At 44.3% G+C, this 15,255-nt stretch overlaps 1 protein-coding gene across 1 annotated transcript; it reads right to left on the minus strand.

Annotated features, from left to right (window-relative positions):
- Positions 1-262: 262 nt before the first annotated feature.
- baz1b (bromodomain adjacent to zinc finger domain, 1B) lies at positions 263-14,767 on the minus strand. The gene is made up of 21 exons (XM_072461804.1): positions 13,953-14,767; positions 13,057-13,173; positions 8,396-8,540; positions 8,072-8,264; positions 7,860-7,981; positions 7,567-7,764; positions 7,330-7,491; positions 5,994-7,260; positions 5,728-5,910; positions 5,503-5,641; positions 5,263-5,417; positions 5,040-5,157; positions 4,869-4,967; positions 4,602-4,779; positions 4,333-4,521; positions 4,068-4,215; positions 3,542-3,692; positions 3,098-3,213; positions 2,626-2,750; positions 2,446-2,552; positions 263-2,334 (listed from the first exon to the last, which is right to left on the minus strand). Exons 1-21 carry the CDS (start codon positions 14,069-14,071, stop codon positions 1,737-1,739), a joined length of 4,629 nt encoding a protein of 1,542 aa, XP_072317905.1. The 5' UTR covers positions 14,072-14,767; the 3' UTR covers positions 263-1,736.
- Between the last annotated feature and the right edge of the window lie 488 nt (positions 14,768-15,255).

The raw sequence follows: 15,255 nt of genomic DNA on the forward strand, positions 1-15,255 counted from the left end.
AAATACTTTTTTCTACTTCCAGCAGAGGTAGAAAACACTATCTGGTACATTTATGGAAAGTTGTGAGTCCCTGGTACATTCTTGGCCTGAAAAAACATCCCTGATCATCACACATATAGTAAATAACTATACAATTGGTGGGTTTGGAGATGGAAATACGCGTAATAATCTGGTATATTAGGCTAAATGTTCAGTAATTGCAATGTTCCTCATTTATTTAATACATAATAGTGTATGTTCAGAGAATCAGTCCACATCAAAGTAAAAGCACTGATATTTTATTACAAGGTAAAAGACATCAGTTGGATCTATCCAAAGTTTTACAGATGGCAGTGACATCAGCTTGACACAGAATAACCAACGAAACTGCTGTTCATCCATATAAGCTTTATACGCCTGTATAGATGACCAACCCCCATTGCAGAGACTATAAATAGATATAAAAAGTTGGTGTAAAAGACCTTTGTAGTTCCTTCAATAACAAAGAAAGCATTCGCAGACAGGATTCACCTTTTAGAAGGGCAGTCAAATTAACCTTTTCTCAGAGATGATAAATATATAATTAATAATTACGGACTTTAACCCAAAGATAACCCACGCTGACACAGAGCAAGCCATCGAGGAGCGCCTCTTCAGACTATTAGAGACCACATTGAAAATAGTGCATAATGTGGTTTTCCAACAAGATTTATTTACCTACCAGTGGACTCGAACTGAAATCAGCTCTGCTTACTGAGAAGTGCTGAAGCATTCTAGGGGGTTTAATACTGTCAGTCTGAGTGTACACATGGGCACAAGACTGTTCAGTGTTAAGCCAGAGCACCACCTAGTGGCACTACAAAATCCTGTGAATAGTCGACAGCATTCTAAGGTTCACTCAACAGTGGCTATTGTACGTGACACCAACATGTAAATTCGTATGTGCAACATATAAAATTGCTTATATGCCCTGAAATGTGGCATTCATTAAATGTGATTTATTTTACAATATGTGCAATAGAAATATGAAAATGCCAGTGTTGTAACACTGTTCACAGATTTTTTTTGCACATAAATTCTGCAGCTGCTGGCATATTATACTGTAGATGCACTGAAGACAAATAGTGCATTGAGGTACAGGTCTGTAGTGACCGGACACTACAGAGCAGACAAAAACCACAGTAATGAAACCAAGGTCAGACATAGCTCAATTTGTGAACGTGGAAAAGTTCAAATTTGTTTCAAACTTGAGTGCAAAAGAAGAGCACTAGAAAACTATTTTTATTCTACTGGGATAATCTTGAACTTGAAAAGGTTTAAAATTGAGCAAACTGACTTCACAGGACGAACAGTGACACATTTAAGTACTTTGTAGCAACATACAAATGGAAGGAACTGTAGCCGATTGAGGTCATACTGTTTAACTACCTGCCAATTACTGGTAAGTAGAATGGCTGGACTGGCGTATCGGATTGTTACAGACCAACACGACCCTCAGCCTTTTACATTTCCAACAAAGAGTCTTCTACCCGGATCACAGATCCATATCAAAGTATCTAAGCGCTCTGAGGACATAATCCACTGATATTAAAACAAGTTACAAATATAAATTTTCTTCTCGTCTCTGAAAATATGAACAGAAATTCAAGATCACAATCCTGCTGGTGTGACAGGGAGCACTGAGAGCTCTTCTTAGTTAGGAACAAGAGCTAGACACTGGCATTAAAGCAAGACAAAAACTCTAATCACCCTGAAATTTAGCGCCTGAGCCTCTTGGAATGTCGCTGGTTGGACCGCTCCACATCACGTTTCCCAGTTCTACAGGAGTCCCGCTCTTCGTCACTGTCCTGCTCCTTGTACCGCTTCTTCCCAGAGTTCCGTCCACTCCTTCTCTTTCCAGTGTCTTCATCCTCCTCCTCTTCCTCTTCCTCACTTTCACTCTCCTCGCACTTCCTGCCCCGCCTTCCCCTTCCATTTTGCATTTTCTTTCGAGAAGGCGCTTCTTCCTCCTCCTCCTCCTCCTCCTCCTCCTCTTCTTCATCATCATCATCTTCAGATGTCTGAGGAGCTTTTGTGACCCGTTTGCGAGTGCGCCGGCGGAGGTAGTTGAGACCAGGCAGCAGCTTTTGGAGGAGCTCGGTGAAGGCCTGCTCCGCTTTGGCCAGACAGCAGAGCACAGTGCTGCCTTGTTGATTGTACTCCTCAGCGTTTGAGAACACTAGTTTCATGTCCTCCACAAACTCCTGTGCATTGCGGTATGCGCCGTCACTGAACTTTCCCAACATCGTCTGGAAATCCATGGGCTGGGAGATGATGTCCAGGTAGTCCTCAGCCTCTTCTGCGGACACTGGCTCCCTGGAACATGGAGATTTACATGACAAAACTGACCCGGTCTCTACATAAACGGTTTCTACATAAACAAAGTATAACCAAAGTCTAACAATATAGTATACATTAGGTATTTACCTGAAAGGCCAGCTGTAGCGAAACTTTCCCAGTTTCTTGAGGATTTCCTCGCATTTCTCCAGCTCCAGTCGTTGTCTACGTGCTCCGGTTTGAGAACTTTGGCGAACCTGAAACAAGAACAGTAAGAGGTTTGAAAGATACTCACAACTGTGACGTTAAACACAATGTGAGAACACTTACCAATTCATCAATGTCTGCGGGGCTGTTGGGACCAGATTTTTTCTTGGCATTAGAAGACTTCTTGGGCTTACTTTTAGAACTTTTTGATCGAGGTGAAGTCTGTTTAGTTTTCTTCCGTGGCCGTACTGGGGATACAAATAGAAAGTTAGGATTAGCATACTTTCTTTGTGGTACTATTCTTCTGTGCGTCAATACAGATTAAATGCAACAATGAATAAGGCTTTAAATTGAGCCCTAATCTGAGAGCAGGGATCATCCTGCCACATACTTTAAGTGAATCCAGAGTGAATCTGGGTTTGCAAAAGACCCAAACCAAGACACATCCTACATGACAAGGCTCACAAAAGAGACCGCATTCCACTCATTCCAAAACCCACTCTTATAGAACCTTAAAATGTGTGTGATTTTCCTTATCTTCTTTTGAGTCAGTGGTTTAGAACTACGAGCATCAAACTTGATTTGAAGCACTTACAGCTGTGGCCCATGGCCTTGTAGTCACAGTCCTCTTCATCATCTTCCTCCTCCTCAGAGTCCTCCTCTTCAGACTCTTCCTCATCTTCATCATCCTCTCCATCTTCATTATAATTTCTGGGACAAAACATTTCAGTTACATTTCTTTCGTTAAAACTGCTCACCCACTCCGCTGGACAAAGACAAATAAATAAAAGAGGCAGAGGAGCTAATTTACAACTGGCCCCTGAACGACGCACTCATACCATATTTCATAAAACAGTTCAACTCAAACTTATGTAATAAATAACCCCTTTGTCAGTCAAAGCTACCATTTCCATCTGTGCTTTGTAATGCATTTCCTTATATTACTTGTACTGCATATGAACACACACGCACTGATTTGCATGTTTACAGTTTATCCATGTCATGCAAACTACATCACACGTCGGAGGGCTCCACAAACCTGGAGCGGGAGCCTCGTCTGGGAGCCACTGTGGGTTGGCAAGCTGGGCACAGCCACTCGCCAACGGGAATACGATACAACGCTGGCCGCAAGCAAAACAGATGGAAGGCCTTGTTGCACTCGTCGCAGAGGATAAGTTTCTCATCGTCACCTGGAGAAGAGAGGGAGATATTAGAAGTGTCAAAAGCGACCCATTCTGCAGAGTAAATCTTTAGGACCGCCTCCCTATGAATACTCATGACGCCAACAACCAGCTGAGAGTGTGACTGTCATCAGATTACAGTTTCACCTGGTGGTTTCAGACGCTGCAGCTGAAAGGAGACCTGCCCGACACTATTGGACTGTTTTGCACTACGCTGACACGCCATCAGCTACACCACAGACTGGCTTTGTTTGCACACAGGACAAAAAGGCTAAAGACTGGTTGGGAACAGCCTGTTTTGTACATATAAATACATACAGCATAGGCCCAGACTATAAATGACCTGAGTGAACTTGTCCTGTCCCCAAATTTGACAGAAATTACCTTTCTTTCGGCAGACTTTGCAGCGAGCGTTCTCAGCGGACATGTCCCACTTGATGCAGGAATCCAACATTCCCAAAAGCACGTGCATCCTGGAGAAGGTCTGTGCCTCTCGGATTGCCGTCTTCCATTTTTCAACAGCAGAAGCCACCTTGAAGCAAAGATTTATTTATTTATTTTTTTAAATGTCGAAAAACCCAGTGGTAAATCAGGCAGAATTTCTATAGATTCTATAGACACAATCCTGTACTTCTGTGTGTCCTCTTACCCGAGCCTCCTCTGCCAGTTTCTTCTCCTCATTTACTTCTTCCACTTTGCTACTGTTCTCTTCAGTATCTTGCTTTTTCTTCTTTTTCTGTTTAGGGGCCATGAAACCTTGGAGGAACTTCTTGATGACACATGACTGAATAGTAATGACCAGCTCCCCAAAGTCTTTGAGGCATTCAATTTTTTCCAACTGTGCCAAAGAGAGAATTTTAAGTGTTCAATAAATGTACAACTAGAAGGACTTTTGTCATTCTAAAATGCTTGAGTCACCTCTTTTTCAATATCGACACCATCTTCCATATATCCAAGGCCACCCTTCTGAAGCCGTGAAGCCACCTCCAGGATGTCACTGCGCAGGTACTTGAGCAGCTCTTCATGGCCATCACAGCTCCGGAGGCCGGCCTTTCCCTTGCGGGTCAGGTAGATGGAGTGGAGGATATCCTGGTAACTGTTTAAGTTGTACAGACAAATGTGTGAAGGGCCAGAGAAAGTGGGTATAGGCTACATAGACTCATTTTGAAATCTAATTGTATTCACCTCTTTTGTATGTGTGATTTGAGTACACTCTCCCTCACTCCTTGAGGATGAAGACACTCCACCAGCTCCTCGAGTTCAGCAGGGTTGTCGCATACAAACCTGTAGAGAAAACACACTTGCAACATTGAGAAAGAAAACTACCGTCAAATACAGAGAAGGCCAGACCCTTACCAGAGATTTTGCCCTTGCTTTGGAGAAGTTGTTTCCCCACAGACCTCAGCAATTGGTGCTGCCCCCTGCAGGACTGCTTCAATAGCAAAATCTATGCTGCAGTCATCCTTTTCCTCTGCTGTAAATGGAAAGAAAGTTTATTACCAACAGAAAAATGAATAAAAACATGGGTAAATAGATGCAATACATATATGTTTAAAATAAAACTACAGATGAGATATACCTAGAGAATCTTCTTTATTTTGATCAGAGCTGCCTTCTGCTTCACACGCTGGTGTTTTTTCTTCGGGGTGAGGAGTGAAGCTGTAGTCAATGCTGTCGTTCACCCAACCCTTTTCGATGTACAGTCCGGGAACCACATCAGAGAACAGCCAGTATCTGGGCAAAGAAAAAACACAAAACTATTCATGACCATCGCCTTTTCATGGTGTAGATACAATATGCACACTGCACCAGAACAGACCTGTTGTGATTTCTGTCTGTTCCGAGAGGTGTGCGACGCAGTACAAGTTTGGCTTTGGAAATACCATCCTGGAAGGCCTTCTCCAATGAGGCCCTGTGTTTGCGCACACGTTCCTCCTCCGCTTCCTTTTCCATTCGCTCTAAATAAGTTCAGATTTTGCATGTCAAGATGTTTAAGTTTACTTTTGTTATACAGTTACACTAGAGAAAAAAAACACAGCGTTACCTTTGTTCTGGCGGTCCATTTCTTCCTTTTCCTTCTTGGCCTGTGCAGCCATCAGCCGCCTGCTCTTCACTAAACTGATCAGGTCTTCTGGTTCAGGCTCCGCTTTTATATCACTTTTGTGGTCCGTCTTTGTAGCAGCCTCTTTTTTCTTGTCTGTTTTTCCTGTCCCATTATCATCTATTCCTAAATCAAACGGAACAAAACCGGTAATGTTACATACTTCAAGCTATTTATCATGCCATTGTTACGCGTTTGTGATCACACACCTTTATCCTCCAACTCCTTGCGCTTTTGTTTCTCAGCTCTCTTTTGATCGTTGGCCTGTTTGAGCATTGCCAGGCGTTCTTTCCACAATTCGCCCGCTCGTTGATGCTTCGAATCTACATGGTCCTCCACCGAGTAGGTCATGAGGATGCGATGGCACAGTCCTACGAGGAGGTTTACCTTCTCCTCTGGGCCGAGTTCAAACACTTCCACCGTCTCAAGTTTTTCTAAGAACTCACTGCTCACCACGTCATCGTAGCCAGAGACCGTGCCAGAGTCTTCAGAACCGTGATGGCTCTCCTCTCCGTGAGAGTCAGACGGCCGGAGGCACAGTCGAGCCAGTTCTGAAGCAGAGTGCATGGTAAGAGGGATTTCTGACAAGGACATGTCCAGTTCGCTGTAGCCTTCTGCCAGTTCGTCTTGAAGCAGAGTCTGCAGCAGAACCACCAACACACGATTCAGATACAGGAATCCCGACGTGTCTCCTGCCAGGGCTTCCATCAGTGCTACAGCGGTTATAGGATACTGGTCGTCCGGCATTAGAAGTCCTGCATAACAGCTGAGGAAGTCCACCACCATTGCGATCTCGCCAAACAGAGAGTTTGGCAATCCTTCCGGCATGTCTACAAGTTTAAATGCAGGTAGAGTTTTGCCATCCGTGATCTCCTGGTCTTCGAATCTACGAGACTCTTTTTGACGCCTCTCTTTGGCCTTCTCTCGCATCTTCTCTTTTAGTTCTTGGCGTTTCTTCTTAAGTTCTTCCTGCTTCTCCTCGTCTGTCAAAGCTGCCCAGCGCCTCTTTTGCTCCAAGAGATCCCAGCGTTTCTGCACCAAAGACTTAAGCTCCTCAGGGAGACGATTGCGTTCATCTGCATTTAATGTTTTGGCAGCCATACAAATAAGTGTCGAGAGGAAGTGTTTTTTGTCTTCTTTACCCTTGTTTTTCTTATAGTAGCTCACAAGGCGGAGAGCCACTGGGTGCAGGGGCCTCGCAAGTTTCGGGCTGGCAGTGACAGAACTTCGAGGTCTTTTCTTTGGACTTCCAGCAGGTGTACTTTTGGCAAGATGCAGCAGTGTCATCTGCTTCATCTTTGGCGTTTTTGATCCCGCTTTACCATCCTTTTTGGAGACTTTGAGGACGCTTTTTCCAGATTTCTTTTTATCTTTTTCAGATTTTTTCCCTGATTTTGGAGTGGAAGGACTTTTCCCGTCTTTTCTTGGAGTACCTGAGTTTTTAACCTTAAGCGGGGAGCCATTCACTTTCACTTTCTGGGGAATAAAAAATCATTTATTAAAAAATAAATAATATTTGATGTATGCACTGTAATCAGCACCAACCTGCATATGGCCCAAAATAGTGGGGCTGAGGGGTGTCTTTTTCTTTTTCTTCTCATTTGTTGAATCCTCTCCAGATGTAGTGGCAGTCTTCAACTTTTTGTTTGGCTTTCCATCCGGAGAGGACAGGCTCTTTCTCTTTGCAGAAGAATTCTCTGCCAAGAACTATAAACAAAATTTACATTTGCTGTGAATATGCATAAATTGGATGAGTGAGAAATAGCTAGTATGAAAAAATACCTTTTGTGGATCCAGAAGAAAATCACTGAATTTACTGGGCAGGTTAAATTTTTTCACCATTTCATCCTCAACAACCCAGGGGGCACTGTCACTTGTGCCCAACCTCAGAGAATGGTGTCTGATGAAATAGCGGATTATCTCTTTGGTTGGTGGGCGCTCCGATCTAAAAAGACTGTCGGTTGGAACATCACTGATCACCTGCAACAAACAGTCATATACAGACAAACTATTAAAAATAAACTATTCTGGGGAAAACTATGTATTTATATTTTAAAGACAACCACAAATCAAACCTTGTCTTCATTGATTAATTTCACGTCATATTTGTGAGGAAGAAATTTGGGCATAACCCATCTCTTTTTCTCTTCTTTGACTGCAGTTTGAACTTTTCTTGGTGACCGACGAGCCCTGTCACCTAAGAAAAAAATTAACTTGTTACAATAACATAACAAAAAGTAAAATACAAGTTTTAAGACATGTACCACAACAACAACAAAAAACATACTCAGGCTTTCCCTCCGAATCTCCTCTTCTCGTGAAGGAGGCTCTTTTCTTTGATTCTCCTGACTGGCATTTTCCTTATCACTAGATGGAGAGTCACAGGCACCCTCAAGCTTTTTATCACCCATTTCCCCCTCTGGATTCTCTAAAGGGTGAATCTTGATAACGTTCACTTTCAAACTTTTGTCTTTTCCCACCTGGAGAAAAATCAGTCAAACCATGTCAAACCATGTCAAACCAAGGAATAAACGAATATACAAAATACAAATAAACAGCCATGACAAAATGGAGGTTGGTTGAAACATTTGTCGACAATGAGAAAACTTACTAAGAAGTCACACTCTTCACCAACAGCATACTTTGTAAGAATTTCCATCCATGCCATTTCAACCAGCTTGTCCAAAGACACTGTGTTGTGGTGAACCATCTCCAAGATTGGTTTCTCAAACCAAATGGGATATTCTTCTTGAAGCCTGCAAGCATAAATATTTTTTAAGATCATGATGTATGTAAGTGAATGTATTTGTGATTTGTAATGATGTACTAATAACAGTATTGCCAATTAAATATTTTAAAAAACAAATACACTAAGTAGATGCACACATAACTAGTTATATCAGCAGCTCAAACGTGACCACTAGAAGTCTTACAACCAATTACATGACACGATAAAATAATTAAGAGTTGCCAGAAAGGTCAGCGGGTCATCAACACCAAAGTTATGGCATGAAGCCCATCTTAAGTTTAGCCTAGGCCTAAGCCCAGGTCTGGAGATGCAGGGTCACAATAATTGAGTTACTGCGTAATACATTTAACCAATTAAATGTATTACACATACACAATTAACCAATTAATACTATCAGATGGTATTCATTTTAGCATTTTTTTCAGAATGACAAGTTATAAGTTTACATTGCAGAGTCTGTCAGCACGTCTTCAGAGAACTCCATGGCGAAATAGTATGAGTGAATGAGAAAGACCACAGTCACACACAAATTGCTTTCTTCTTCAGTGTTTTATGGCGGTTGGTTGGTAAGTGTTATATTATCGCCACCTACTGTAGTTGTACGTCTTAAGACTTTATTCCTCAGACTGCGAAGTGCTGACTGTTGTCGTTGTTGATGTGGTTTTATGGCGGTTGGCATCCAATTGTTGCATTACCGCCAGACTTTATTCCTCAGACTTTGTCGTAGTTGTTGTTGTTTTATGGCGGTTGGCATCCAATTGTTGCATTACCGCCAGACTTTATTCCTCAGACTTTTTGTGGTCCTCAGACTGTCATAGTCCGTAAAAGAACTCCTTCCATTGCTTTGGTGTTACAAAGCCCATGAGGTCATGATATGTCTTTGTGACTAGAATAGTTGTTGTTGTTTCAGAGACCGACCGGCTTTATTCCAGGGAGACTCTTCTTCATCTTCCTCTCCTTCTTTGACGTTCGGTGCTTCCACCGTACAGCTTTATTCTTTAGGCTGATTGAAAAAGTCCAAAGAAGAAGAAGAAGAAGAAGAAGATAAAACACCAAAGAAGAAGAAGAAGAGCTAGTCTCCGGTCTGGAGAGACGGGGGGTGGCGGGGGAGAGTGGATCGGTGGTCGAGGACGTTCTGGACGGCGTGGAGGAGCGGCCTTTTCTGGCTGCGCGTGCCCGGAAACGTGGAGGGTCCCTTGGCTCGTCCGGGGGTTCTGGGAATGAGCAGCAGGATGAGGCTGAGGCTGTTGATGTCCGGAGTGGGAGCAGAGACTGTGGGGTGATCATGGAGCTTGCACGGGATGGTGCATCCTTTAAGGAGTGGAATTCAGTAGCGTTGTCAAGGAGCCTAGCTGTGGCTGTGGGGGTGATCGGGAGTGCGGGTGTCCTTGGAGATGGCTCGCTGCTGGTCGTGTGCAGGGACGCGGCTCAGCAACGGAAGGCGATTGGAACTGGGCGTCTGGGTGGAAAGGACATTCTTGTGTCTGGTGCCGAGAGAGGCACGGTCAGAGTTGTCGTGGGTGTCCCTGCGGCGACGTCTGTGGATGAAGTTGGGGAGAGTTTGGCGGGAGCTGCGGTGGTGGACGCTGGGCGGTTGAGGGTGACCCGGTCTGGGGTGGGATGTGACAGCTTGTCGGTGGTGGTGGCACTTGGAGGGAGGTGCCTGCCTAGTGGGGTGTTCATTGGGTTCGTGTGCCATGACGTTGGGCCATGTGTTCCACCGCCCCTGCGTTGCTTTGGGTGCCAGCGCTTTGGGCGTGTTGCAGCGGTCTGTAGAGGGAGGCAGGGCTGTGGTGGATGTGCAGGAGATCACGAGTGTGGGAGGTGTGACGTGGGAGCAAGGCTGAGGTGCTGTGGCTGTGGGGAGGAACGTGGCTCTGCCTGCGGGGGATGCAGGTTTGGCAGGGGAGCTGCTGAGGTGCAGAAAATGGGGGTCTCTCGGGGTGTATCCTATGCAGATGCAGTCAAGAAAGTTTCGGGTGGCGAGTTTGGAGTAAATACAGAGAGAGGAGCCAGCGCTGCTCCCAGCCAGGGCGAAATGAGAAAGGCCAGCGTGGCTCCCAAGAGGTGTGAAGGTTTCGGGAGTGGAGGTCCCAAGTGTGCAGGTTCCAGAATTAGTGAGAATACCCTGGTTGTGGATAGAGAGGATTTTGTACTCTTTATGGTCGATGTTGTAAATTGTGCTGCTCAGACTCAAAGCAGAACTGAAAGGATCAGGATCATTGCTAAAGCTGCAGGGAGATTCCTTGGAACGGGGGAGCTTGATTGGGCAGATATGGAAAGCGGGCTGGGGGCGCTGGATGGGAGTCGGAGTGATGGGGGTCTGCTTTTGGGGAGTCGGAGTGGTCGGAGTGGCGGGATGGGGGTGGTCTCCTGTCCTCGTCCGGTCTCGTGGACGCGCGGCTGCCAGGCGGCGACATCGGTGGAAGTGTTGAGGCCTATAGAATGAGGCCTGAAGAGTGGGGCTGTGCGGTGGAGGCGCCGAGCGTCGGGGAGGGAGGGGGAGGTGGGGAGGGGTCTCCCTGGAGTGGAGCCGGTTGGTCTCTGAAACAACAACTATTCTAGTCACAAAGACATATCATGACCTCATGGGCTTTGTAACACCAAAGCAATGGAAGGAGTTATTTTACGGACTACGACAGTCTGAGGACTACGAAAAGTCTGAGGAATAAAGTCTGGCGGTAATGCAACAATTGGATGCCAACCGCCATAAAACAACAACAACAACAACAATATTTCCACTGATGTCGCTGCTTGGTAGCCGTCGTAGTCCTTAGACTCTGTCGTAGTCCGTAAAAGTACTCCTTCCATTGCTTTGATGTTACAAAGCCCATGAGGTCATATGTCTTTGTGACTTGTCGTCGTCGTCGTCGTCGTCGTCGTCGTCGTATGGCGGTTGGCATCCAAGTGTTGCATTACCGCCAGACTGTATTCCTCAGACTTTGTCGTAGTCCTCAGACTGTCGTAGTCCGTAAAAGTACTCCTTCCATTGCTTTGGTGTTACAAAGCCCATGAGGTCATGATATGTCTTTGTGACTAGAATAGTTGTTGTTGTTTCAGAGACCAACCGGCTTTATTCCAGGGAGACTCTTCTTCATCTTCCTCTCCTTCTTTGACGTTCGGTGCTTCCACCGTACAGCTTTATTCTTCAGGCTTCATTCTATAGGCTTTAATATGTCCACTGATGTCGCCGCTTGGTAGCCGTGCGTCTACGAGACTGGGCGAGGACAGGAGACCACCCCCACCCCCATCTCGTCACTCTGATCACTCTGACTCCCCACAAGCAGACCCCCATCACTCCGACTCCCATTTAGCGCCTTTAGCCTGTTTTCTATATCTGCCCAATCAAGCTCCTTTGTTCCAAGGAATCTCCCTGCAGCTTTAGCAATGATCCTGATCCTTTCAGTTCTGCTTTGAGTCTGAGCAGCACAGTTTACAACATCCACCATAAAGAGTACAAAATCCTCTCTATCCACAACCAGGGTATTCTCATTAATTCTGGAACCTGCACACTTGGGACCTCCACTCTTGAAAGCCACGCTGGCCTTTCTCATTTCGCCCTGGCTGGGAGCAGCGCTGGCTCCCCTCTCTGTATTTACTCTAAACTCGTTACTTGAAACTTTCTTGACTGCATCTGCATAGGAGAGACCGACCGGCTTTATTCCAGGGAGACTCTTCTTCATCTTCCTCTGACTGACACTGTTTTTGTCTTTTAAGCCCATGGGATCAAAGCGGAGAGGAATTGAATGCTTTGATTGGACATCACAGTCGTGATGTCATCCTGTGTGGAAATGGCCTCTTGCCAGCGCACGTCTTCTAGTTGGGTACGAGTTTGGCTCCTTCTCTCTCCTTTTTTTCTTTTTACGGTACAGCGTAAAACACATACAGTAAAACAACGGCTTCTAGTTACTATAGCGACTAATCAATGCATAAATGATTTGTTTACAATATATTTTGGGACTCAATATGTATCATGTGTACATCTTTATAATAGTGGGACTATTTTTTCTTCTTTTTGTAGTATAATAAGCATAGAGCTATAGAGGGTTGGAAAAATAACTCCTATGGCTCATTATGGGATATTAACCAAGTGTTTCATTGAGCTATGCATTTCTTGCATCTCAATTGTATTAACAATGGGACTAGCCTGCTTTAGAGTTACTGTGTGAAGTAGTTTCAATAAAATAAAAAGCAGGGGGCAAGTGTGGGGCAGGGTCTTGACCTGTGAGTGACTGACAGCTGATAGTCATGCACATGCAAAACTTCATCTAAACGTTTTATCAGCTAAAAATTTGGCTTGGTTTAGTTACACTTTAAGGATTGCATTATGTTTCCCATACTGACAACATCAGGACAACACAGGAGAACCAAAGATTCCTGACAAAACAATTTCAACACTAATGAAATTTTAAAATTTACCTGAAAAACAATGGGACAGTTGACTATGATTGTACAACAGACATGATTTAAAAGTGAGTTGCTCTTAATAATTAAAGGGTGTCCTATAAAGTGTTGTTACTTACAGTTCAGTGACCTCCTGTTCCTCCTCCCATGCTTCTTTGTGTGTTAACTGGGAACTTCCAGTGCTTTTACAAGTCCAGATGCGCTCATCATACCGTTCTAAACGTGCGTCATATTCCCTAAAAGTATGCAGTTAAGTACAAAACCATTTTATTTTTTTTAAAGTTCAGAATTATAGCAATATAATTCTACCAATCATAAGTAAATATGTGAGTGTAGTGCGTTTTAGTTTAAGTTAGTGTATTTATGTATTCAATGTCATTTCCACAGAGGTGATAAAGAAAAGACAGATTTATTGTTTAATTTTCTTAACTTTTCTCTAACTTCTGCATGTCTGCAAGGAAATAATTCCTCCATGATTAACAAAACAAATCTTTATACTTCAATAAAAAGGTAATAAATGGCCTGTGTCATCTTATTTTCTATCAGCAATCCTAATATTGTGCATATCAAATAGACAATTATGCAAATATGTTATTCAGGCTAGGGGCTATTGTGACAAATGCCAGTATTAGCAGCGTGTGTGCTAGCCCTGTTAGCATTAGCTGTCAACAGCACCATAAAACACTTAGAAATGTAGCAAGAGAACATCCAGCGGTTACATGTTAGTGTAACATGTCGTGTGTAGCAACTCCCTAAGATGAGCGGTGAAATATCATGTGAAACTACACTGTGGCATTAAACGTTAGCAAAGTACAGTAACTGTTAGCATATTATCCAATAAAGGAAGAAGGTGCAACAAACAGTGAAATGTCAGGCAACAACAAATCAGGCAGTAACATACACCCTTAGTTTGAAAAGGTGAAAAGAGTGATTAGAATTGACATCGCACGTTTTGTTTTTATCGGTGTACGTCATGAAGCTACACTGAGCTTCAGCAGCATACTGTGAAGGATACTCTTTGTTCCTGAAGGCCTCCTTGCTGTGCTCGATGATGTAGATCTCTTCTCCCGGGCCTGGTGACTCGGCTAGCGGTTTCACAAGCGGGTAAGGTTTCCGGCCCAGTAACGGCGCCATCGTGACTCAAAGATGGCACTCCGACCAACGTCCAACTCAATTAATTTACGTCTAATTCAGTAAGATGTGTTTGGACGCTCCAAACATTTATCCAAAAGTCGGGTATGCGGACGTCAGACGATAGCACGACTCACGTTACCGGCTGGCTGAGCGCGTAGCCGCTAGTTAGCTCGTCGGCTAGCAGGCTGGATTGCTATGTCGTTGCAAAACAATAACACAGCACTTCTCACCACCTGCTTCATCGCATCCTCTTGTCCTTCTGGAGCGACGAAAAAATTGGTTTCGCAAAGTCTCGCTTAGTAAGATTGTGTCCGGCTTGGTCTCATGAACAACCTGGAAAGTTTGAGGATCCTCAAGGAAACTGAAAGCACGCGATCAAAAATCAAACTCGCGGCAAACAGCGGCTTCACCGAGACCTCTGCGCTGTTTCATCAAAGTGCTGTAAAAGTAGCTCTTCTCTGGCTCGATACGTTCAATTATTATCTTTACGTCAAGAACTGTACTTCTCGCTGTGACAAACCACGAGGTATGAAGTTGGTGAACGCTACCCGGTTCAATCAAAAGGTTAATTCCTTGTCGAAATGGCGGGAGTTTCTCAGTCCACCGGCACAATCCGCGTACGCACCACTCGGTTTCCCCGGCAGCAAGCCGCGTCGTCGGCTCGCCTCGCCCACCCTCCACGAGGATTGGCCCACTAGCTTTAGCGCCCTTGGAAAATTCAGAGGCACTAGTAACTGATTGGCTATTTCTGGCTGCCTATTTCCATTAAGGTCTTGCCCCTAAATCTTAGCCCCGCCCCTCTGTTGATTATGCATCAGTGGGTGGTCACGTGACCACGACTGAGCGCATTACGTCCACATGGATCTTTTATATAATGGCACTATATCCGTTTGATTGAGAGGTTCAATGTACATATTAACTCATTTGTATATGTATCTTTAAATAAAATGTCACATTTGTTTTAGCCGCAGTCTCGTTTAGTGGTTCTGCAGGGTTCTGCTGGTGGCACATGGACTCCTCTGCAGTTCTTATTTTGTGTATGGAACTGGTCTAATCCTCAAACAATGCATACCCACAACAAGAAAGAAAAATGCAATGCTTTTTCATTTCGGCATATTTATTGAAATAGAGAGACAAATAATAAATACTAAATGGTGTGTAATCCTTTCATAGCTATGAGTTGT

This window comes from Eucyclogobius newberryi, unplaced genomic scaffold, assembly GCF_026437365.1.
Source record: "Eucyclogobius newberryi isolate DKJ021-1_F unplaced genomic scaffold, fEucNew1.0.hap1 SCAF_10, whole genome shotgun sequence".
Lineage (NCBI taxonomy): Eukaryota > Metazoa > Chordata > Actinopteri > Gobiiformes > Gobiidae > Eucyclogobius > Eucyclogobius newberryi.

Bases quoted from the DNA above. Each gene is read 5' to 3' on its own strand.
- baz1b (XM_072461804.1), bottom strand. From the start codon at position 14,071: ATGGCGCCGTTACTGGGCCGGAAACCTTACCCGCTTGTGAAACCGCTA. The intron at 8,265-8,395 runs GTAAGTTTTCTC...ATTTTTCTCCAG, and splicing joins GTGAAGAGTGTGACTTCTTA to GTGGGAAAAGACAAAAGTTT. The intron at 2,335-2,445 runs GTAAATACCTAA...TCCATGTTCCAG, and splicing joins CGCTACAGCTGGCCTTTCAG to GGAGCCAGTGTCCGCAGAAG.